This window comes from Anguilla rostrata, chromosome 15 (assembly GCF_018555375.3).
Source record: "Anguilla rostrata isolate EN2019 chromosome 15, ASM1855537v3, whole genome shotgun sequence".
Lineage (NCBI taxonomy): Eukaryota > Metazoa > Chordata > Actinopteri > Anguilliformes > Anguillidae > Anguilla > Anguilla rostrata.
The window spans coordinates 19,346,257-19,372,458 of NC_057947.1; the positions used below are offsets into that span (position 1 = coordinate 19,346,257).

The following is a 26,202-nucleotide window of genomic DNA, read 5'->3' on the forward strand; positions in this document are numbered from 1 at the left end:
AGATGCCTTTATCCAAAGCGACGTACAAAAGTGCATATCATGGTCAATGGACAACTACAAAACACAGGTTCGATAAGGTACAATACTCATTTTGTACAGCTATTTATAGCCAAGAACACAGTTCAGTTCACACAGTGAACATTATTCTGGCCTAACTTATGCCAAGCAAAAGTAGGGAGAAGAACAAGCTACAATATTAGGACAAGTAGTGGTGGCAGTTAGTCCAGGTATAGTCTGAAGAGATGCGTCTTCAGACCACGGCGGAAGATGGGTAGTGAGGGAGAGGTTCGAAGAGGGACAGGATGTTCGTTCCACCACTGGGGAGCTAGGGTGGGGAGCTAGGGTTACCCACAGGACCCAACATGGCACCCAGCTGTACACTGGAAAGGATGGAGGTAAACTTTTGCACTTAAAAGAAGGGAGACTGATGCAGTAAGCCTTACGTTTTTAAACTTTAGTCTCTATCTGCTCCTTTCCCTTTTAGATATCCACTTGAAAAATGTTCTGGCATGGCTCTCGATTCACTTTAACGCTCTGTTAGTTAATTATACCCTTTCAGCGTCTCCTCCCACAAGCCTTGGAATAGATAGTTAGGTGCACATCATCCAGAGGACACATGCAGCTATTCACAAGTGCAGCCCAATCCGATGGCCTTGTTCCACTTAAAAATGTACAGGGGACATAGCTGTTGTTTGGCTGGCTGTGAACAGTGTCACAGCCTGACAGGAATGTGACACTGCACAATCACTCATTACAGGTACCCCCTTCGGCTGCCTGAGTGAGGTTTGGATATTTTTACTGTTGGGTGAACAAGTCTCAGATTCAATCTAGCAAACTGCAATGTGCCGTGACCTCTGTTGGTAAGGATGCAAGTTGTTACAAGCTTGTCTTTCCCTGCAATTGACCAACAGGAAATGAAAAAATAATCAAAATGGAACACATAAATAATGGAGCAGAACTCATTGCTAAAAATCTGGCCATACACATGCTGTAATGCACTTTCAAGTTTTTGGTATTTTTGCCCAGTTGATTTATTGTTAGTTGCTATTTTGCTTCTTTTAAATTGACTTTAATTTATTTCAGTTTGTTCATCCAGCATTTGTGTATTTTATCTTTCAGCACATGCATTGTTGTGTTTATAGAAGGACATACCCGCCTGACAGCTGAAGGGATCTAAGCCTGTTCAATTGTGGCTTTGGCCTTCTCACCCACTCTCCACAAACACACATACCATGTTAGTTCCACAGAAACACACACACACACACACCAGTATAGTTCACATCAAACACACATACCAGTTTAGTTCCACAGAAACACACACACACACACACACACACACCAGTATAGTTCACATCAAACACACATACCATTTTAGTTCCACAGAAACACACACACACACACCAGTATAGTTCACATCAAACACACATACCAGTTTAGTTCCACTGAAACACGCATACCAGTTTAGTTCCACTGAAACACACTTGCACCAGTTTGGTTCCCCTTAAACACACATACTGTATATGAGTTTAGTTCCCCACAAACACATACACCAGTGTTCTTCTCCACAAACACACATATCAGTTCAGTTCCCCACAAACACACACATATCAGTTTATTTGGATTGTGGACTAAAAGAGTTTTGGGAATTTGCTGTTTAACGTTAAGGCCAGACACATGACTGATAACCGGCACCCTGATAAACAACAATAGATTTGAGATGACAGAGGCACCAGATCTGGAATGACACAGAAAGATCCTACAGTGCTGTACTCATGTTGAGACACAGTCTATAGAGCTGTATGTGTGTGCCTGTAGTTAAGGTGAAGCCCTATGGCTATGTGGCTTGGGCCATAGTGCCAGGCTGTGGTAAGCAGGGTGGGGCCCCCATCATGTGGGTTAGGGTTTCGTTCCGGGTTCTGTAGTGGAGTCCTGGCTGGCTTTTTATGTGTTGGCGAGGACTGTGCACGCAGAGCGTGCCGCTAACCATCAGCGATGCCCCAGCAGAGCCATCCACCGTGCCCAGCTGTTCCCGGTTAGAATCACGCTGACGCAACGCTCCGCAAAACCAACACCCACTCAGCAAATCAATTACAAGCTTTAAATCAGCCAACTACCTACCGCTCCCATGAGCCCATCTCAGTATGACCAGTGCGTGTGTTTGTGTGTGTGTGTGTGTGTGTGTGTGTGTGTGTTTGTGCGTGTGTGTGTGTGTGTGTGTATGTGTGTGTGTATGTGTGTGTTTGTGCGTGGGCGTGTGTGTGTGTGTGTGTGTGTGTGCATGTGTGTGTGTGTGTGTGTATTTGTGCATGGGCGTGTTTCTGTGCTTTCTTTATTCCTACTATTATTTGGTTGTGATTTATACTTAATTGTAGCCAATAAAAATGTAAGTAAGTTCATTCAGGGTTAATATATGTCTCCTTTCCTGACCTAACATTACATGTTGAGCAATTAAAGATGATTTATGCTGTTTATTACCTTTCTCCATTCTCTTTCCCCCTTGCTTCATTCCTCTCTCCTCTTCTCTGTAATAATCTCTCCTTCCTTTCCCGTTCTCTGTCACACTCTCTCCTGCTCCTCCCTTCATTTTGCCTTTCTCTCATCCATCTTCCCTTTTCTCATCATTCTTTATTCTCTCTCCTTTGCTCTCTCCACCCCCCCTTCTCTCCCTCTCTACTCTTCCAGATGGCTGGTCTGCCATTGTTGGGGGCTGAGTATTCCAGCTGTGGGGAGAATGAGTTTTATAACCAGACCAGCGGGAGCTGCCAGGCGTGCCCACCGTGCCAACCAGGCCAGGAGCCCTACATGGTGCCTACCTTCTATACGCCTGCCACACATACGTTCACATACATGTGCCATCCTCTACACGACTACCACAAATACATTCACATACATCTGCCATCCTCTACAAGGCTAACACACGGACATTCACATACGGTACATGTGCCATCCTCTACAAGGCTAACATACATACATTCACATACATGTGCCATCCTCTACAAGGCTAACACACATACATTCACATACATGTGCCATCCTCTACAAGGCTAATACACATACACACACATGCAATCTCTAGCTAAACATCCCCCTCACATTCATGTAAGTGCCTAATTTGAAGAGTACACACTGGCTTCAGCTGTAGAAGGCACATAGGTTCCTCAAGAAGCACAATTTATTATTCTGCATTGGCAAAAAATTTAAGGACTAATTACACACAGTCCTAAAAAAAAATTGACAGGAGTTTTTGCTCATAAGCCTTCTCACCATGGCCCAGACAGCTTCGCCCCCTGCACTGCCTGCACTGTGGTCAATCAAAACAGTCCCAGTGTGCACCTCATCAAGCTCCTATCTCCCTCATTCAGTTCCTCATCTTCTCTCTACCCCCAAAGGCCAGCCACACATTTCCCCCCTGGACTGCTCCAAGAGACTTACAGTGATCAATTGTCCTGCATCTTACCTTTGCAACCACTAGGGGGAGCAAGCTAGGCTGAGCCTGTCTTTTTGCTGACTTTTTGTTTGTTTGTGAGTGGTTTTGTTTGTCTGGATAGTAGATCTCAATTTGCTTAGGCTACTGGGACCTGGAAATTATTGTTTAGGGCTGGGGGTAGTGGAACTGTGTTCTAGAGAACCCTTGGTTTACAAAAACTGAAAATGAAATGAAATTTAAATAAGATGAGGCTTCTGAGTTATGCAGCTTGTATTCATATTAGCCAATGTACAAATTGCATGTCTAATTTCATTTCCTACCCCAATATTATATACTAAAAATACTCAATGTACAAAAATTTACTGAATTATGAGTTATACAGTGATAAAACATAATTTGACAACTTTTCAGGTTTGTACTTACTGCACAACAATACTATAGAATTGCCTAAACCACTTAATTCTAAGGAAGGAATTTCAGACATAAAGCTTTATAGCTGTAGTGTCCTCAAACATGCCTGAATATCCTTTTTATTGACATTGACACTGCCGCCACCTACATGGAAATTGTGCAGGTGCTACACAAACCTCAGGTGCCAAACCGGACTAAAAATGAGCAGGCCTCGGTCTCCACCCTGTAAACACAGGACCCAGTTTTGACACATTTAAAGCTGATATCAAAGCAGCCGGAAGATCAAATGCCTCCGTCACAGTGAAAGGCAACAGAAATGAAAGAGCAAGGTAGAGGTTTTCATCTCAGTGTATTGCTGGGAGGTAGAGAAGCCAGTGGCAGTAAGTGATTAATTATAGTCTCCTCTCCCCTTTCACGCGCACAGAAGCGTTTACATGGGTGAAATGGCGTGCTTAAAAGGGTCACAGGTATCCTCCCGCCTGCGAATATAGCGCCATTATAAAAGCAACCTCGGAGCCTCTCCCAAAGTGACTGTGTTTCATATCGCAATTTTCATAAGCTAGTATTTTTAGAGAATACATTAAAAAAACATGTTGGTTCACAATAATCTATAGACAAGAATGTCCTCATTGGGATTGTGGTTTTTTCAGATCTATCAACTGTCACGCTTGAGACTCCTGTTTTAATACACATGAGCATAGCCTTCATCTCGATAACAAAAGAAAGGACCCCAAAGAGTTCTGACATGAACTAAAATTATATTTATGCAACTTTTATCATAAAATCTCTGCATGAGAGTACAGAAGAGAAAACAGATGAAATCTGTGGAGTATTATTTTCTCTGTTTCATTTGGTCCAAAGTTGGACATCTGATGGCTTAAATGAACTGAGGAACAGAGAGTGTCTTACTGATACAAGCAGATAAAAGTGTTTTGCTGGCTTCACTCAAAGAGCTTTATGACTTGTGTACACTGTGGGGGGCAGAGAGGATTGGGGAAGGGGTTATTAGAGTCCCAGAGACTTAGTAAAATTATACTGGGAGTTAAAGTTGAAAGACTTTTTAGACAAAATGAAGAGAAGGTTATCTTTAAGCAGTGCCATATGGGAATTAATAGACCCCCACTGAAAACAGTCACGTTTGAAACAACTGCTGTAACCAATCACGTTTCATCTTTATCTTATGTATTTAAAGGAGCGCAGCAGATTGATTACGCCCTGGTTCGATACTTCAGGGCACAGAACACAGGCTTGCGTTTTGGCACATTGCAGCATTGAAATAGTAGTAATTGAGAAACTCATTAAATTAATTACTGCCAGGGGCAAACCCATGATATGTGGAACAGTATATAGTTAAGTTATACTGGGACTCACTAAAAGTTTAGCGCTAAGTTGAGTGCACAATTAAAACTAGGAGAACCATTTTGTGGGGAAAAAAACTTTTCTGCAGATCAAAACAAAATCTAGTGAGTAATTACACTGCTCATGATTTCCCTTTCTGTCTTGAGTTCAGTTATTACTCTGGTTGGAACAATAGTTTAAACAACCAAACAAAGATGGTAAAATCCTATTGGGATCTGGCATTTCAAAATCGCCATAATTATAGAGTGATGTTGAATATGATTCATTTATTTATTTATTTGGCTCACTTGCTTGCTTGCCTGCCGCACATTTATTAAAGACATGACACATTTTTAAGGCAGTTATGAGAGTCTGAAATCTGGATTGAATCTGGATTCAATCAGTGCAGCCACTCTGTGAGTTGTCATACTGGAATGGAGTCAGTGGTTCAGTCCACAATAAAGGAAACATTCTGGGCATCTCTTTTAATTATTGTTATTGTTATTATTATTATTTGAACATAGTATGTTGACATAATTAGCAGGAATCTTAGTCTAAATAACAGGAAAATCCAATACACATATTTGTTATTTGTAATTGGTACTACGTCCATACCCTGTAATTCATGTTGGGGAGGGGATCAAACAATGATGTCATAGTTCTATTGTGACCTCACCGTCTCATTCCAGAACTGCGGCTACGGAACCAAAGACGAAGACTATGACTGCGTGCCATGCCCGGCAGGGAAGTTCTCCAAGGGGAAGTATGAGATTTGCCGGCGACACAAGGACTGTGACTCTCTGTACCGTGCCACCGTGCTGACACCAGGGACGCCGGAGAGTGACGCAGAGTGTGGTCCCTGCCTTCCAGGGTAGGCAAGGCCTCCATGCCAAAAAATACCTATGTAATGAAGTATATATACAGCTCCTCCTCCATACCCAGTAATACCTATGCAATAAACTCTGTCACGGTTTATTGAGAATCCCCTCAATGGCCCAATATTGACGGTGTAAGAAAGCATGTTCACACCCCCACCCTTTTTATGTAGTACTAATGACAGATGGAATGGTCTAAGTCAGGAAAAGAACATTTGCCACATTATGTAGGCTGTTGCCTTTCAGGATATGTTTGCTCACTGTGACATACTTTAGTCAGACTTACGCAGCTTACCGAGTCTCCGCTAACTCAGTTTATCTCCCTAACCACTGCGCCGCACTTCCACCACAGCACATTCATATGACACCTTCACAAAGCCGTACAGAAACACAGTAAGGCGCGAGGTTTTAGGCAGAGCCGCACTGAGGCGGAGCACACCGCACAAGCCCCACCCATAATTACACTGAGCCAGCAGCGCTCAATCCACCCAAACCCTGTCATTCACAAGTAAGGCACTAGGATTTACATTCATTCTCTCACTTAGCGAGCAGGACTCCCTGTCTGTCACTGAGTGCTCTGAGATTCTAAATAAGACGCTGCCACTGCTTTCAGTGGGCTACATATGCCTTGAATCGCAAACATGAAAAAGCCCAAGTAGGCATATGAGTATAACCATGTTTATTCTGGCTGGCTGTAGGCAGAGAACACGGGCATATCACACTCCCATTCATCGCACTTAGGTGAGTGCTCTGGCTGAGCATTTTGATGGATTCTGGACTCGCTAATCAGGAGCATATAATCACCATGGCTGGGTGGGTAGATAAGTTGAGAAAAACCTCCTAATGCTTCACAAGAACCCAAATAAAGCATGCTATGGGATAACAGCTGGGTGTAAAGGCAAGAATATTGTGAACAGAGAAGAGAGGAGGCAGTGTGATAGAGTAATAAAAGGGAAAAAAGCAATAAGAGTGATGGAGAATGATAAAGGGAAAGTGAGAAAAGAGACACATTGATAAAAGAGAGACATGGAGGGATACAGGTAAAAGAGGAATATTGATGAAAGAGAGTGATAGAGTGGTAAAGCAGAGCATGATCATGAATGGAGCAGGATATGGCCCCATGGCATTGATTGACAACCACACCGTCAGAACCTCCCTAAACCCTCCCCCACCCCTCATGAACCCTTGGGCCCCACCAGCGGAACCACAAACCTGCCCACAAGCGGTCACGGTACCGTCTCAGATTACACATCCCCGCCTTTCCAAAGAGGGACATGGAAACAATAGCGGACATAAGTCATTGCAGGTGTGACTAGTGACTCTGCCTCCAGAGACAGCGGGGTACAGGACCCTTTGTGTTTTGGCCAACCACAGAGCAGGACCTGCTGCTAATTCAGCTCAGCTGTAAATATACAAACCATTCAAAAGCCTGTTATCGCATCTCTGCTGTACTGCCAGTGCTTCAGCGTGAATTCATTGATCATTTTAGGGCCTGGGTTTTCAACAGGGGTCTGTGGACCTGTGGGTACTTGAAGGTACTGTAGGGGGTCCCTGGTAAGCTGACACGTGCACAGATAGATTCTCCACCCCAATCCTCCCACAGTCCATGATCTGAACCCACCAAACTTTTTTAATGATGAGGGTCCCCCTGGATGCCTTTGAGCTGGGGAGGAGGCCCTTGAACCAGAAAAGGCTGAAAATCCCCGAATTAAGGGTTTGCAGCAGGGGTGCCCAGTTCAGGCATTGCAGAAGACAGGGACTAAATCAAACCATGAGCATCTACAGCCAGCCTCATACCACAAGGACTCCTTCTGGAGCTGATACTTCATGGTGGAAGAAGAGGACAGAATGATTATTTGGCTCTGTGTCTCTGCACTCTGAAGAGAGGATGGTTCTGAAATGGTTTGTGGAAAACTACGGGATATGGTTTAACTCTGGATCGCAAGGAGTTTCAATCATCATTTTTTTTCTGTTATTGGGCCAATTTCACATGGAGTGTCTACTTTCTACACATCCTTCATTCTTAAAGTTGCCTTTGCTGAAAACAACACTAATCAGTTGATCAAGGAAACTTTCAACAATCCAATGGCTCCATTACACTGATATATATCTGCAGCTGTCTCTGCTGTACATTCTCTGGGAAGAGATTTGTTTTTTTTCTAGAACAATTTGGAACAAAGAGCCAAAATTTAAAGTAACTGTACTCTGGCCTTCAACTGAGGCATTAAGAGTTACTTTTTTTCTTTAAATTCAATAAATTATAGAAATTCAAGAAGAGAAGTTATGGGCAAACCACACAGCACTTGCAAAAAAAATGACTTGCTCATAAATTAATTTAGCAAATTTAAGGAAAAAAGTACTCACGTACAAGGGACTGAATTTAGGCTGAATCTGTTCCCATAATTATCCCCCTGCCCACATTTATCAGGGAAAATCTAGTCTTCTCATGTTTAATATGGATACCTACAAAAATATATTGCAATAACTGGGAACCAATTGGTTAATGAAAGTTGATTATTCTTGGTTTCTTTCCTAGGTTGGTTTCAAAATATTTATTTGAATTCAATATGACAAACATTAGGAGTTTCTTAGAAAAATATACAGTACATGCATATGCATGTGTCGATTATGTAATATGTTTATCTCTGCAAATTCTCCCCATTCCAGAGTGTAGTGTTTAAATTCAAATTTAAATCTTTTTTTAATTAACTTTTTTGTAAAGACTATATTTGCAGGTCAACTTTGCACAAAAAGAACAAAAAAGAGGAGAAAGCAGCCGAGACCTGCCCTGTCGCACAGGGGCATGGTCTACCGGGAGTAGCTCTGTCATTTTAGCATGCACCTCTGGGCTGTCGTATATACTTGTGGTTTTGGCACAAGCTGTCCCAACATAATCCCACCTTGATTGCAGTGTTCAGGGGCAGGGAGCAGGTCTGTTCCTTGAGGAAAGGACATGACTCTGTGGGGGACACGCTCTAACATATCTAGAACTGGTACTGCGCAAAGCTCTAGCTCTGCTGAAGAACACACAACTGCAGGTTATCTTCTCCTTTCAAGTTGAGCAACACCTCCACACTTAAAGCATTTAGACATGAAAGGCCAGTGTTTTAGCTTCTTAAAGGGGGATTTCAAAACACTGGAGATACTGTCTGCCCTGCTCAGGAGTTGCAGCAACTTCTCCCCAATCCACTGTTCCTCATGATACTCCCTAGACCAATGGGAGAGCTGTGCTTGAACCAGAGCCTCCTCCCAAATCTCAGCACCGAGGGTGTAGAAACACTCTCCTCGACTGCTCCTCCAATCACAGTTTAAGAACATCAGTACCCTCCCCAACCCCCCCTCCACTCTCTAGCTGCTACTGTGCTGTGGATCTCAGAGGCTTGCAGCTCTGGGCTGTTGTCTTGAAACTGCCTGTTTCATGTAATCAGTCCCATCTTTATGGTACCTCAGGAAGAGGAGTTCTGGAAGCCAAAGGAAGCTTTACCAGGCCATGCATCACACTTCTTTGGAAAACGAACACGTTCCTGGTGCATGATTAATTTCCTGAGTTTCAGGGCTATGCCTGCAAGGCATAAACAAAAAAGAAAAAAAAAAAGATTTTTTTTCTTCTTCCATCCACCATATCAGGGCTGAAGGCTGTGAACCCTCAGCCACAGTTCAGTTTGTTCTGAGGTAAAATAAATAAACATTTTTATTCACGCTTCTCAATTCTGTAAGAGTTTCCATCGTTGTGTGGGAGGTTTGGAGTGGAAAAGGTGGTTTGCATTGGGCTAATTAAGTCGAAGCCATCAGAACAGCAAACGGGCACATAAAAAGATCGGGGCTGCAGTCGTGGGTTTGGCGTTTGTCACCATATAAATCTGGACCCTGAAATCTGCACCTGTGGTTTTATGAGGTCCCCAGAAACAGCAGAAAAAACACTTGTGCACTATTATCACTTTAGGAGGCTTATCGTTGCTTTTCCCAGACCGACAGTACTGCTGAGCAGTAAAAAATAACCATGAAATCTAGAACAATAGGGGGCTGTTAATATCTCTGTTTTGAGTCACTGCTTTTTTTTTAGTATGATCCAGAGTTTCCTGTTTGAGCGACAGGGGGCTTGACCCTCAGCCTTGGCCATGTGCTGATGCATAGCAGCTCCTGCTCCTGGAGAAATTTCATAATTCCAAACTCCACCTCAACACATCAAAGAGAGCTTTGCTGACACCAGTCAGAAATGCTCATCTATCTCAAAATAGCAGAAACCTCTTTTGAATTTTGAGTGCGAGTTTGTACATGTGTGCTCATGTGTGCATGCCCTGCCCCTCAGGGTATATAAATTCACTCCAGTGCTCTTGTGTTTTCCCATGCAGATACTACATCCTGGAGAACCGGCCACAGAACATCTACGGGATGGTGTGTCACTCCTGCCAGAATGCTCCCAGGAACACCAAGGAGTGTAAGAGCTCCACATTCTACAGTACATCTGCATGCCAGCCTTGCTTCAAATAGCCTAAACTCTGTAGAATGTCTGCCTTTCAGGCATGCTGCATTTAGGGGGACGGTGTCTGGACAAATATTTCCCAATCCTGCGGGAACCAGAATCAAACCAGAACCGCTCTTCTCAAGTCCTCAACAGAAACCAGTCAATAGGAAGAAGAAGGAACAAATCCTTAATGATGCAAAAATAGTGGTTGATCAATAAAACCAGATAGGCCTCTGGAACCAATCATGTGGGTATTAGAAGACTCACGTTCCCTCTTCGGCTGCAGCATGGCATGGCAGGTTGTCTGTAACACGGCTGCACATGCTTAGGGCCGCAGGCCTGGGGAGCAAGCTGCCCTTTCTCTGTGACACGGAACAGAGGCCTGTCATTCAGCAGCCCCCAGGGCCAGGGGGCTAAGGGTACACAAACACACCCGTCGCTTTTTAAATCCTCACAACTATGGAAATTATTCAAGGTGTGAAAGGCTGAGTCAAAAAGAGATAATTTGCCGAGACAAATTCTGCCTGTGGAGACAACTGCTTGGGTGGGCAATAGCCACAGGTGACTGTGCAGTGACAGAGTCTCGGTTTGGTTTTCAAAAGTGAAAATGAAAACAGAAAAAAAAAAAAAAAAAAAACTGTGTCAGTAACCTGTGGCTATTTTGCCCACCCAAGTGATTCCCTTGACGGGGGTAGAATGGCTTGCATGCCTGTTAGGCACATCCCACTATTCTACAGTCTGACATCGACAGCAGTCAGAGGTCAATGGGCTCATCAGGAACGGGTGAACTAGGTTTGCTCTTCCAAAATGTTAATATAAATCTTTTGACTAATATACAGGGGAAAAACATTTTAAAATAAATTATTTTTGGAATTAATATTTGTTGATATCTTCCAATCAGAAGACTATTTTAACTTCAATGTCTGTAAAAAAGGACAACAACTATATCACCAGAAAAAGTGGATAACGAAAATCGAATTATTTCTGATGCTGTATAGCCAGATTACCATTATTAATTCTAGAATTATTTTGCCCCAGTGCCATAATTGTGCATAATCAAAACACGTATTCAGCATTATTTGGTTCATATCACACAATTCCCACTGGTGCCATTACTCAGAGAACATTAGATTAACAATAATTATGTGAGAAGGAACAGTCTGACGCAATAAACCCATAATGTTTAATTTAATTATTCAAGGTTTCCATTTTTCTAGCAGAGGACTGTGATTAAACTTGGAGTGAACAGAAAGCATTTAGGGGGCAAAAAATATTTCTGAAGACTGATCTTTTGAGCAGTGACAGTCACATGTCTCTTCCATGCAAAATTCTCCAGCCTGTATTGTAGCAATGGATTTACACATTTAACAAATTTTACACATTTAGCTGTGAGTGCGTGTGTGTTAGGGGGGACGGGTGGGTGGTTCTTAATGATCCGAAGGCTCAGATTTATGCCAACACCACCATCTCGTACCTACTCAATGTGGGGAAGCGGGAGGTCATTTGGGGGACTGCGGTATTGCCAAGTCCTTTCTGGATGCTGTCTCAGAGACAGCTGTTTTGGATGGGCTGGAAGTGTAAAAGATATCAGATGGACTAAACAACGAGCAGATCATTTGTGAGCTGTTTGTGAATATTATAAAGCTTAGCAGCTTTGTGTGGGTGATGCAGCAATTATATTTCTAACACCTAATAATCAATAGGCAATGCCTGTACGTGTTTCTGCATATGCATGCATGTAATCACTTAAAATTGGAACGACCCTGAAGACTAAGAAATTTAAATGCAAACCACCCGGTACTGAATTGTGTCTTAAGAAACATTTTAATAACCAGCTATTGAAAGAGGGTATATTCCTGTACATACATGCCCAGCATATTAAATTGTTTTCTATGAAAGTCTGAAGAAATCCCAACAGCCAAAGTTGCATGACTTCAATTAAACGCTAATTAGCCAGCACATTTGAAAATATCAAACACAAAATGCAAAACTTGAAAGTCCTTATTTCACCTATAGGCGAGACAGTGCTTGCTGAGCCGTTTGCAAAATTTCACAAGCTCATAATCTTGTATCAAATAATTATAAGCATAGTGGCAGAAATGGGGAGGGTTATTGCCAGAAATCATTTTGAAAAAAGCAGTAACTATATTCCACCCTCCATAATTTTCTCTAAATATAACCTATTCCACAAGGCACATGATTCCAATATATCGTGCTGTAATGGTACTGTATATACACTTTAGATCTTTCACTGCTCTTTCTCTTAGCACTCAAAGGATCTTATTATAACTGCGTAAAGTCATGCCAGTCATTTTCATTTTAAAACCCTGATTTGTGTGTGTGTGTGTGTGTGTGATTTCAAGTTCAATCAGAAGTAGAAATAATATCCAACTTTATGTACCTGCCACACATAAATCAGTGCCACAGCATAACTGCAACATTATACTAAACATTTCATACAGTGGAGAGGTGGCACAGGCAGAGACCTATGGGGGTTACACACAGTAACACGACACGGTAACATGCAAGGTGAAAGGAATACAACAATTCCCCTCCCCTAAACCATAACAAGGCCCCCTATCACTAAAACAACAACTATACAAACAAAACAGCAGGCTGTTGCAATGGGAGAATGAATCATCATGACACAAAAATGGGTGGAGCTATAATATGTATTCAGTGACTCACTGATTTTAACCAACAATAGCTTTTTCAATGGAGTACAAATCCTTGTAATTGGTATAAACAAGTACATTGCTGACAGCTTGCTGTAGCTACTCATGATAACAATAATTTTTATTTATATAGCACTCTTGCTAAAACAAAGTTTACAAGTGCCACAAATAGTAGCTTAAAAGAAGAAATTTAAAAACACAGAAACAAAAACCAATAGTATACACAATGTACATGATATGCATATAGAAGCATTTAAAAAAGAACAATCAATAAACAGTCCTTCTAAAAATGTGTTTAAAGGGATTTATTATAATTAAGAAGTTATTGCAGCTAGCCTGACCTCCTCAGGCAAGTTGTTCCACAGTTGAGGGGCCCTAATTGAGCAGGCCAGGTCACCTTTCGTCTTGAGTCTGAATTTTGGAAGGGCTGGAAGGTTCTTACCCGAGGATCTCAGACTATGCATTGGCTCATAGGGGGGTAAATCCCATCACTACTGCAAAGGCTCATTGGAGCCTACAGACAGACCAAATCTGAGGTAAGCAGGTGCAGAATCTCCAAGTGTTTGGTGAACTGCTTTAAGAAAACCAGTATCAACCCAGGTATCGCACATACAAACATTTAGGGAACTGCTGTATATATGCGACCTTCTAATAAATGGTCGCTACGCCTACCTTAATGCTTTGCCCGAGTTTCATGCTTTCCCTTTTACAGTTCCACCTTTGGTGTCTTCTCTGTAACGTTACATGCTGACGTTACTGTATAAAACTCATTACTGAAAGACAAGTCTGTCTGTTATTTTCACAGAGCTAATGACTTAACTGGCACTTTTAAGTATGGAGCAAGTGACTGGCTGATTTCTACTTATTAGTATGAGAGCGCAAGCCATCCATCAAGCTGTACAGTTTTTCATGGCTTGAGTTAGTCTGACTGACAGCCAAAGGGAATTTCACAAGGCGTTTTAATGCTTGGTGCCATTAATAATTGGTTTGTGGCAGCGGGGATTGCCAGAACAGAACCCATAATCAGTAACAAGGGCTTAAGGCTGCTTGTTTAGCCTCACAGCTGTGCTAAATGAGCAACAGAGCGGTAGGCTAACATCACAGACCATGGCCTGGTTGTGAAAGTATAGATTCTGAATTGCCTGGCTAATAGCCTGGACGCAGAGAAAAGAGTAGGACCACTGCAGAGTCAGCTCAAAGGTGAGCTTGAAGGAAAATGTAACCGTGTGGGCACTGTATGTCTGAGATAGCTGACAAAGCTGAGGTTTTGAAGATGCGTTTTTTTACATGGTTGCAAAGTTAAACTATGAAAAAAGACTAAACTGCTGAAAAGTCTCCTTCAAAGGACACGTCTGGACAGGCCATTACTCATCGGATTGTTGAACTCATTCATCTTGCTTTTGCCAGCATGTGAGTCTGTCTGTTGAGGAACAGAACTCGAATTTAACACTGTACAAAGAACAAACATCATTGCGCAAATACCCATTTGTCTTCTCTGCTTCGGGAAGGCACAGAAACTAGACGTCTGAGATTACAACACAGCCCTGATTTTTGAGCAGCAACTCCTGAACACATCAAACAAAATACTGAAGCTATAATTATATATATTTAATCTAAACCAACATAAAGCAATAAGACAACTGCTTAAGTCTCTAATGCTGTTGAACCTGATTAATGTTGTGACCCACACAGTTACTTTGTTGCAGTTTGCATTTGCAGCATGAGACCCCCATGCAAACCCTGTGACTGTCACTTAATAAAAAACATATCATTATTGGGTCCAGAATCTCTAGTACCAAAATTATTAGATTATGTCTGACTGAATAAATCAAGCTTTCAATGTGTTTCATGGCTGCGTTTATTAGCTCACTAATAAAAGTGGCCAAAAAAATCCTCTATTGCTGGCTTCAGATATCATCAACCAAAAGGAAAAAAGTAATATTCCTTCATGTTCATTTCTATATTTTGGCATATATATTTCAGCCTGCTGTCTGTAGTTTGAAGTTGTTTTCCAGTTAATCTTTTAGACCGCATCTGTTGTTCATAATAACATGATTGAATGTGGTAGATGACAGAAATTCTTGTTTTGGTAAATGACTGCAGAACGCTTGTTTTGGTACATGACTGCAGAACGCTTGTTTTGGTACATGACTGCAGAATGCTTGTTTTGGTACATGACTGCAGAACGCTTGTTTTGGTACATGACTGCAGGATGCTTGTTTTGGTACATGACTGCAGAACGCTTGTTTTGGTACATGACTGCAGAACGCTTGTTTAGGTAGACGGTGTGAGAATGTAACGGCAGGTGTTGTCTGTTACAGGCATGCGCACTACAGCTGTGTCATCAGGACGTGTCACCAGCGTCTCTTCCACAACCACCACTATCTTCCCACAGCCACACAAAGGTGAGGTCAGCCAGCAGGACACACAACTCCTGAAATCACTTATCATTTCTAAGTCATGTCATAACTGAATTCACTATAACCTCTCTTAAGCATCCTTAGCAGCAGGACCAGGCTGAAAAGTGTAATCAGATTCACAGATTTCATCCACAGAATGTCCATTCTGACTCTCATTCACACATGACCCACAAGTTGCAAACTTCTGTAATATTTTGGAGTAAGGCTGCATGTGTTATAGATGGCCACTGCTAGCTTGTGTATGTCAGGTTTGTCATTGGAGTGAGCTAGGGGCGCAATAATCTGAGGGCCTTGGCACACTTAAATCCACCCTACCCAGGCGAGATCAGGCAGTGTCATCCTTCCTCTGCAGGTCATATTCAGCTTGTGACAATTCAAACCTGTGACATCTGCTGTAACTGGCTGAGCCACTCAGAATCCCTGCGTGTTGCTCATTAACGGATCTCAGTTCCAGTAGGTTGTAGTGACGGTGTGCTTTCTCCTGTCTAAGATCCATCTGGACAGGGCCACTTGGCAACAGCACTCATCATCGCCATGTCAACCATCTTCATCATGTCAATCGCCATAGTGCTCATCATCATGTTCTACATTCTAAAAGCTAAGCCAAATGGTCAAGGTGAGTTTCTCCACAAAAACACGTGCATGCACACATGCACACTTGCCTGGCACTAAGCATGCATGCACACATACTTCAACACAATCAAGCACGCTACAGCCAGGTACTTTCAGAGCATTTGAAAAACAACCCTCAATAAAAGCATTTGCACACATTTTTCCCCATCTATTAGCACATTTTGGTATTCACCCTGAAGTGTGTTGGGACTGCAGGGCTGATGGTGTTTCTGTTGTATCAACAGCCTGCTGCTCTGGCCAGGTGGTGAAGGCAGTGGAAGCACAGACTAACAAGCAGGAGGACAAGAAAGATGTTCAGGGTAAGACACACACACATGCTCTCCCAGAAACACACAGTCACACATATACACACAAACATACACACAGACAGGCAGTCAGACACACACACACTCACACATATGCAACACAAACATACACACAGACAGGCAGGCAGACACACACACACGTCTCTTCAGCAGTGAAAGGGAATGAAGATGAAAAGAAAAGACTAGAATCATGCTGTGATTCCCACTTTTCATGCTCAGCTGACCTCTGTCAGTGAGAGAGATGAAGCGTGTGCATGTTGCGGGCCAAATCAGTGCAGGTCAGGGTTTAGGGAGACTCGGGGGTGCATGTGGCACCAATCAGATCTGGGGCAGCAATGAGCTAATGACTGGTGAGGTCAGCAGTACAGAGCCCAGTGTCAGTGTGGCCCTCCATTTTCCTCTGCATCTGAAGCTGGGTTCTGTTGTGTTTCTAACAGCACTGCAGTCTGAATAGCCCAGGTGCAGTGAGCCAGGACCACTCCCGTGATTAGCTCAGGCTGTGGAGATTGCCGCTGGCTAAAACTACCGAGCAGTGGTCTCCTTGGAGGATAGTTTTAAATTAAGCTTTTTATGTCGACAAAAGAGGGCCGATAACTTTCAACTGCTTCAGTTGCTGTCAGAGGCAAATAAAAAATGGTCAGAAGTTGAAAGATAACACCTTTTGATACTATTCTTCGCTTGAAGGCACTCAGAAACCATAAACCGGGTAACAGAGTACTGTAAATACTCATTGAAAATATACATTTAACCTTATTTGCCTGATACAGAGGAGAGAAGACATTCATGCTAAAGAAAGTAATTAAACCATCCATATCAAAAAGAGTAAATGAATGTCTCTGAAGCTAAAAGTAAATGCTGTCCTTTAAAATAGTCAATTTATTTATAAATCTATCTATCTATCTAGGTTACCTGCCACTGAAAAAAAGTGAAAAGTAAATTGGGTAAGAACTGAATTAAACTGGGTTAAAAAAAAATGTAGACATAAAAACTCCTGGTAACAAATCAAGACTGTACCAATGCTGACAATTAACAATAGATAATTGTTTAGCATTGCCCAGGGATAGGAGGGGGTGACTGGGATGGTGTCACTATGCAAGAACCAAGAACCCCCCAAAAAGAAAGAGAAAATGCAAAAATAGAGCTGTGTTCTGTAAAGTGCAAGTCAGAACCTAAAAGGTAACCCACACGCTAAAGCTAAACCTCAGAACCCAAAAGGTAACCCACACACTAAAGGTAAACCTCAGAACCCAAAAGGTAACCCACACACTAAAGGTAAACCTCAGAACCCAAAAGGTAACCCACACACTAAAGCTAAACCTCAGAACCCAAAAGGTAACCCACACACTAAAGGTAAACCTCAGAACCCAAAAGGTAACCCACACACTAAAGCTAAACCTCAGAACCCAAAAGGTAACCCACACACTAAAGCTAAACCTCAGAACCCAAAAGGTAACCCACACACTAAAGCTAAACCTCAGAACCCAAAAGGTAACCCACACACTAAAGCTAAACCTCAGAACCCAAAAGGTAACCCACACACTAAAGCTAAACCTCAGAACCCAAAAGGTAACCCACACACTAAAGCTAAACCTCAGAACCCAAAAGGTAACCCACACACTAAAGGTAAACCTCAGAACCCAAAAGGTAACCCACACACTAAAGTAAACCTCAGAACCCAAAAGGTAACCCACACACTAAAGCTAAACCTCAGAACCCAAAAGGTAACCCACACACTAAAGCTAAACCTCAGAACCCAAAAGGTAACCCACACACTAAAGCTAAACCTCAGAACCCAAAAGGTAACCCACACAATAAAGCTAAACCTCAGAACCCAAAAGGTAACCCACACACTAAAGCTAAACCTCAGAACCCAAAAGGTAACCCACACACTAAAGCTAAACCTCAGAACCCAAAAGGTAACCCACACACTAAAGGTAAACCTCAGAACCCAAAAGGTAACCCACACACTAAAGGTAAACCTCAGAACCCAAAAGGTAACCCACACACTAAAGGTAAACCTCAGAACCCAAAAGGTAACCCACACACTAAAGGTAAACCTCAGAACCCAAAAGGTAACCCACACACTAAAGGTAAACCTCAGAACCCAAAAGGTAACCCACACAATAAAGGTAAACCTCAGAACCCAAAAGGTAACCCACACACTAAAGCTAAACCTCAGAACCCAAAAGGTAACCCACACACTAAAGCTAAACCTCAGAACCCAAAAGGTAACCCACACACTAAAGCTAAACCTCAGAACCCAAAAGGTAACCCACACACTAAAGCTAAACCTCAGAACCCAAAAGGTAACCCACACAATAAAGCTAAACCTCAGAACCCAAAAGGTAACCCACACACTAAAGCTAAACCTCAGAACCCAAAAGGTAACCCACACACTAAAGCTAAACCTCAGAACCCAAAAGGTAACCCACACAATAAAGCTAAACCTCTCCCATGGGGTTTACTGCTAATTCGCTAAGGTTTTACTGGGGAAGGAAGCTGCGTAGTGTGCTCTGTTTTTTGGGTGGCTTGTCTAAAGACCAAAGTGCTGTTGTGGTTTCAAATCAAAGAACAATTTTGTTGTGCCGTTGCTCTCCCCAGGAAAAGGAGGATCCCAGATCAAATGTAAAAAAGCGGGGCTTTTTGTTTGTTTGTATTTTTGCCCTGAGTTACTGCTAAGTAGATTAAAGATGTAGAGAGATGAAAGACAGGCATATTTCCTCTGCCTGCCCCATCTCATCAGCACGTTATGTAAATGCCCCCCGTCTGTCTGACAGACAGAGCCAAGACTGAGATTAACAGTGATCGACAGCCCCGGTATTGCTCTGAGCACATTCATCAGTAACTCCTCATTTCAGCAGTTATTGCCAGCTCAGGCTTCAGACAGACAGGTTGGAAGTGCACTCATTTCCAGCTTCTTAGTACTTGTTCCCTATCATGCTTTTTTAGAAAGATCACAGCCATGACATGCTGTCTGCACATTTTGGTCTCTGTTTTACAAAATGTACTGAAGCAAACTTCCAACTGCTTTTTTTTAGTCATGTGAGTAGAATTGTTTCTGTTAAACTGATCTCAATTGAGTACTTCCTGAACTTTGAGTAGCTGTTGACATTTTACTAGTTTTGAGGTTCTCGTTGAACGTGAACATTGTGTCTCTTGGCTTAGAGTTCCCAAAAGAAAAATTCTAAACATTTTAAAGTGCTGGAACTGTTTTAACCTTTACAGAAAATGTGGTCATCTTCACAGAAAAGGATGAATTTGACAAACTCAAACCCCCTCCACCAAAGGCTGCGAAAAGGTAAGTCCACAGAACAGGACCGCCCTTGCTGGCAGAAAAGCCGTTCTGTCATCAAAATGACATGCATGCACCAAGAATAAACCTTCTTTAAACTATTAAGAATTCTAGCCAAAAGATATGAGTGACGTCCATCATTCAAACAGAGTTACTCTAGATTTGATATACTGGGGCTCATAAAGGTTATGCACGTGTTAAGTGGGGCAGAACAGGTAACACCTTGTTGCAGCTTGAAACATAGCACCTCAAAGAGAAGATTTTTATCGGATTTTCTGCTTGGGATCAGCCGGTAATTAAGTCTCACCGCAGGACAAGTTCTAGCAGTTGATCTTCTAGCTGCTGGCCCCTATGGTGAGGCCAGGAGTTTTGGAGAGGGCTTTTTTTTTAGCACCCCTAACGGACGGGAGCACTGCGGAAAAAACAAGTTCACTCGAGGATTTTTTTTTCTTTACTGGAAACAGTATGTGGCTTCTGAAGGATGAGGTAGTGGCACACAAATGTGCCCCGAAGCCTGGGTTTCACAGGAGATGTTCATTTACACAAACATAATGGAGCGTGCGATAATTACACGCAGTCCCAGCCAAACCGCCAGGTGAAAACAGTACTGTTCTGAAGGATGACAGCTTTTCGCCCTAAACCCTTTTTTCACGTCTGCGGAAAGTCATTGGCTCTGGCAGTTCCTCTGCCTGACCCAAGACACACAAAAAGGGGCTATTGTTCCTCTCTCTCTCTCTTTCTCTCTCTATCCCACACTCAAACACAAACATACACCCTTTCAAAAACAGTTTAGGCACATAACGTTAGGTAGAGGAAGATACAAAGTCAGGCTTGCACAAAGACAGAAAACTGCAAGCACTTACATTCAGATATGTTCTCACGTATGAATTGCACATTCAGGAGTGCACAACGCACATCCATGCATTGCGCAGCGCAGTGCGTAAGACAGTGGGCCAGTTCTGCCGTAAGAACAATCCCTTTCCTCAGCAGGAAGAGTAAACACACTCAGGGCCCTGCATGCCAGGTGATGTGCTAATTCATTGAGCTGCCTGCCAAACCACTGCAGGTATCAGGTGACCATGAAACAATGACATTCTGTGAGCGTTTTTGTGTCAACAAGACACCTCTGCTGGGAATCTCTGGAGAGGGCATACTCAGTGCATTCGCACTCACAAACCAATCACAGTCATCCTTTGTGCCGTCAATAACCAGCCAATCAAACCCTTCCTCAGTGTGATTTCATGCAGACCAATCACTGCCTGAGTCACAAGCCAGTTCAGTCCACCCTCCTTATGTATTTTTTTCATGTTATTCAGACAGGGCGAAAGCAGAGAGGATCTCAGATAGAGATGGGGTCACAGTACAGAAAGTGCTGTGGTGAAGAATCAAACCCCCAGCTGCACAGGGGTTTTGTATATGGGTTAAGATGGGGGAGAGAGAGAGCGAGAGAGCGAGAGAGCAAGAGAGAGAGAGAGAGAGAGAGAGAAAGTCTGACCCTGCGGTGCCCCCTCTGTCTGCAGTGAGAATGACGCTTCGTCGGAGAACGAGCAGCTACTGAGCCGCAGCATCGACAGTGACGAGGAGGCGGCCCTGGAGAAGCAGGGGGCCACAGACCTATGCCTGCTCTCTTTGGTCCACCTGACCAGGGACAAAACCTGCTCCTCCACCAATAACAACAACAGCAGCAAATGCAGTGTGGTGAGCCCACAATCCACACCTCTGTTCACCTCTGCATTACCACCTGCTAACTAGCACACATCCACTCACCTGCTAATTAGCACACATCCACTCACCTGCTAACTAGCACACATCCACTCACCTGCTAATTAGCACACATCCACTCAGCTGCTAATTAACACACTTGCATTTACCTGCTAATTAGCACACATTCACTCACCTGCCAACTAGCACACATCCACTCACCTGCTAATTAGCACACATCCATTTACCTGCTAGTTAGCAAACATTCACTCACCTGCTAATTAAACCACATCCACTCGCCACTCGCTTCCAGTAAAATAGCCCTGCTATATGGGTGCAAGTATTTATAATGTTAACTGAAAAAGAGATTATTTCAGAGCTCTTGAAAGTAAAAAGAAAAAGGTGACATATAGTTCATTAATGGCTGGTATTGACTGCAAATAGATAGCTATGCTTCTGTGTGCTGACATTTCCTCTGCTTCTTGACATTTCAGATTCAAAGTCGAAGGAAAAAGATCTTGGATCTGTACACAAGAGCCTGCAGTGTGGCAGAGGGTAAGTGGTGTTGAACGTCTCTCCCACACACAGACTCTCCAAATGAAACACACAAAACACACTGCTGTCGCTCTGGGACAAGGGAACACAGATGGGCAATGCTGTAAACATGGGCCTCATCCCAAACCCTCCACACGGCCGACCAAGAGCCCGTTCCGCATGCCGCGTCCCCGACATCACCACCAGGGCGGTCCAGTGGGCCTGAGCTCAAAGGAAAATGACATTTCAAGACATACATACTGGAACATCCCTGCTTGAGATGGAGAATAATAATTATACAGTAAATGAGGTTCAATTACAAACCAACCACCATGACCTATACATGGAACAAAAACTCCCCTGCCAGTGAGCCTTGGGCTGCGTGAATGTGCAGCCTGGGTGGGCAGAAGTGGGTCATCTAAGAAACATGGAAGTGTAGTTCCTACCGTCACTTTTGCCCCCCCCCCCTTTTTTAGATATTATGGTTTCTTCCTGCAGGATACCTTCTCAGTCCACCAAACACAGGACGATTCCAGCCTTACTTGTTGCTGTTGACTGAAAGGCTCAGGAGAAGTTAGTCAGTGAAGTAATCTGAGAAAGCCTAAGCAGAGGTAGAGTCAGTTAAATGCGCGTAGAGGAAAAAGAGCTCACGCGAACAAACTTGGAAGTAACTTTCATTGGGCAAATTGATGACCTCATTCCAGAACGCCTGGAAATGAGGGGTTCTGCTCTTTATAAAAGCATCTGTTCACATCTGTCGCATGTCACGTATCTCTCCCCAATGCGCTAACTCTGAACAAATGAGGCGAGCCGTTGGGATGAGGGACTTCTCCAGAGGAGCGCTTGAGTGCTTCACGTGTGAGCTGCCTCCCGCTCCTTGTTATGGCAGAAAAATTAAAGCCATCTGCAGTGATGCGATTAAAAAATTTGCGCTGACCTTATTAAAAATAAATGAAAAATCTCAAAATTTCCAGCAAAAGTGTATTTATTTTCAAAAATGTCACGATTGTGTTTGTCCTTCTGAGGCATATTGGATATCACACTTCACGTGCAGCTGTTAACTCTTAACTCCAGTGGAATTATATGCACCAGTTATGAGAATGACACTTAGCCCTCAGTAGGCCAGGTTTGTCCTACAGCTGTGCCTGGACCCAATGAGGAGATAAAGACCAGACCAGACCAGACTTGGCCCTTTCCTCAGAACTGTGTCACGTTAGGCCACTAACTTTGATCATTCGGTCCAACTCATATTTTCTCAGCCATGCAACGCATTGACTCGTCTTCATTTTAGCGTGGGAAGATGCAGAGTGCAACAGGACGTGGCCTGTAAGTAACGCAGTGGTCCTAAACCCTTGTCCTGGAGAGCCAGATGGTCTGCTGGTTTTCGCTATTACTCAGCACTTTAATGATCAATTAAAGCAGTTGATTACACAGTTTACTTGCCCCAAGTGGTTTCTTGTGTCTTAACTGGGTCCTTCTTGGGTTACCAAGTTTGAGGTGAAAACAAAAACCAGCTGACCCTGGGGCCCTCCAGGACCACTGCAGTAAAACATTAAGCTGGGTGGCAGTTTGTCTGAAGTAAACAGTCATGTGGGACCCACCTGTGCCCTGTGACCCCCCAGGCCTGAGCCCCACAGAGCTGCCCTTCGACTGCCTGGAGAAGACCAGCCGCATGCTGAGCGCCACCTACAGCACGGACAAGGCGGTGGTGAAGACGTGGCGCCACCTGGCCGAGGGCTTCGGCCTGAAGCGGGACGAGATCGGCGGCATGACGGACGGCATGCAGCTGTTCGACCGCATCAGCACAGCTGGCTACAGCATCCCCGACCTGCTCACCAAGCTGGTGCAGATCGAGCGCCTCGATGCCGTCGAGTCGCTGTGCGCCGACATCCTGGGCGGGGCCGAAGGAGCCCCGCCCATCAGCCCCGCCCTCTCCTCTCGTTGTGCCAGCATATGAGCCCGGCCCCCATCCCCTAAAGCGCCCACACCGCTCCGTTCCACATGAAGAATTTGCTCTGTCGCCCCCTGGCTGTTGCGCTGGGATAAGCAGGGACAGCGCAGCACACAGAGCCCTCTCTTTTTCTCCTCCCATTTCTCTCTCCCTCCTGTCCTTCCTGTCTCTGTCTGCTCTTCTCCCCTCTGCTATGACACAGTCACGCCATTCTTCTGTCCTGCTGGGTTGAACCAGGCTTCCAGATGGACACCAGGCTTTTTCCCTTCAGTCTGGTTTTGGAAAAGAGGGTGGAAGAAAAATGAAGCGCTGGACGCTCCAAGAAAGACCTTTTCCCCTTTGACCCTTTTTTTGTTCTTTGCACTTTTCACAGCAAGTGCTCTTCAGGCACAGATTTTACAAATCAATACTATTAAGTGACTCAAGCAAGGACTAGCACACGTGGTTCTAATACAAGTGTGAGATAATCCCTGTTCTTCCTCTTGTCGTACCCTGAACCCAATTCCTGCCCAAATGACTACAAAAATCGAAAGCCATCTGTTGGCTGAAGAACGTGGAGTCTTGTGCAATTCCAGTGATCCACAACAGATCCTCTTGTCAGTCCAAAGACACTGCTAGGTCCTGCAAGCCTAACCTTGTGCTATTAAACCAGTGGACTACGCCATACACGGCAACCTCTTGTTTTGGAGTCATTAAAGCCATTTTCCGGGACTACGTAAGGCCATCGGTATTAAGCTATCAAACTGACAGATTCAAATATGTCAAATGGAGTCTCCCCCCCCCCCCCCAACATAAAGTCAGCGCTTGGACCCCCTGCAGTTTGTGGTTGCAGCCTGTTTTAATTGGCCGAAATGCGGCGGATTACAGTTGTGGTGGAAAATAACAATTAAGCTAATAAAGCCAAAATAGAGAAGCCATAAACATAGCCAATATAAACACACACGTGGCTGGCTGACTGCTTAACTGCAAGCTGAATGTCTAAAGAAAGCTAACTTGTTTTGACTGGGACAATCGCTGTGTCATTTATTAAATAAACGAGTCACCAAATGACACGCTCATTTTGTCTGCATTTCGCGGCCACTTGTGGATTATGTGACCGTAGACTTCACATGACAAGTACTTACTATACTCTTTGCTGGAAGTACTGTTCCATTACTAGCTATAGCTGTTCTGTGATTTTGTAGTGTTATCACCTTTAACTTTTTTCAAAGGCAATCCAGTTTTTGATCTTTTGTTAATGTTTTGCTTTTTTGAGAGATCCTCGACCATATATTACAATTCTTCAGTCACATTTTTGTGCTCTAGAAAATGTGAGGAAGTCTATAAGTTTAACATTTCAAGGGCATTGCCGTGGAAATGCATTTAGCATCAGTAAGTTTTAGCTTGAGCTTATTTAGACAGGAGCTTTAGTTTCTCTACAAGGCCAAAGACACCAGGATTACATTATAAACAGGAGCAGGACTCTGGCTGTGTAAATGAATTAATCTGCATGTGTTGTGTGTCTCATTGAATATCTATTCCTCAAATTTAAGTTCTTTGTGCTCGGACAAACATGACTCAACTTCAACAGAAGTCTGCATTATTGTCTTATACATAATACTGAAGATCAAGTCTTTGGAGTGCAAATCATGTGTACAAAATGGCTGCATTTACCTCATCCTCATACCGTGTGATAGAATAGTGTTAAATAAAGACAGAAGCAAAATGCCAATGGAAAATGTAAGTGTATATATAACTTATTGCTGTACATACATACCAATAAAAATATTTCATTAAAAAAGGCGTGAACCCTGTGGTGATTTTATGAGCAGGACCCTATTGCCTGGCCTCCCTCTTCTACTCAATAAATTCACTTTCACATCATTTAAAGAGAGGACCAGAGACGGCTGCTTAATATATGGTCCCAGAGAATTACACGGTCTGCTGGTTCTGGTTATTGCTCAGCACTTGACTGATGAATTAAAGCAGTTGACCATGCAGTTAATTCACCTCACCTGGATTCTAATTAATCCTACTTTGCTTGCCAATATTAAATTAAAAACATTAATCAGCAGACTTAAGGGACGTCCAGGAACAGTATTTGGGACACCTGCCCTGGGAGAATCTGGAGCTGCCTGAGCGTGCTGCAGTACATGGAGAAGTAATCTGTGTGTAGACCTGCAAAAAGATCCTCAG

The 26,202-nt window shown here is 43.4% G+C and overlaps 1 protein-coding gene across 2 annotated transcripts in view; it reads left to right on the forward strand.

The window, feature by feature from the left end:
• LOC135240946 (tumor necrosis factor receptor superfamily member EDAR-like) overlaps positions 1-25,801 on the forward strand; it is a 38,708-nt gene extending 12,907 nt beyond the window's left edge. Inside the window, exons 3-12 of one of the 2 annotated variants that reach the window (XM_064311021.1) lie at positions 2,683-2,805; positions 5,866-6,047; positions 10,404-10,489; positions 15,513-15,596; positions 16,102-16,227; positions 16,469-16,543; positions 19,796-19,847; positions 21,362-21,539; positions 22,037-22,097; positions 23,699-25,801. In XM_064311021.1, coding sequence (XP_064167091.1) covers positions 2,683-2,805; positions 5,866-6,047; positions 10,404-10,489; positions 15,513-15,596; positions 16,102-16,227; positions 16,469-16,543; positions 19,796-19,847; positions 21,362-21,539; positions 22,037-22,097; positions 23,699-24,033 — 1,302 coding nt within the window. In that variant the 3' untranslated portion in view covers positions 24,034-25,801. Of the gene's footprint in view, positions 1-2,682; positions 2,806-5,865; positions 6,048-10,403; positions 10,490-15,512; positions 15,597-16,101; positions 16,228-16,468; positions 16,544-19,774; positions 19,848-21,361; positions 21,540-22,036; positions 22,098-23,698 lie in introns of both variants that reach the window. The other variant, XM_064311020.1, reaches the window with a different exon arrangement.
• The last annotated feature ends 401 nt before the right edge of the window (positions 25,802-26,202 follow it).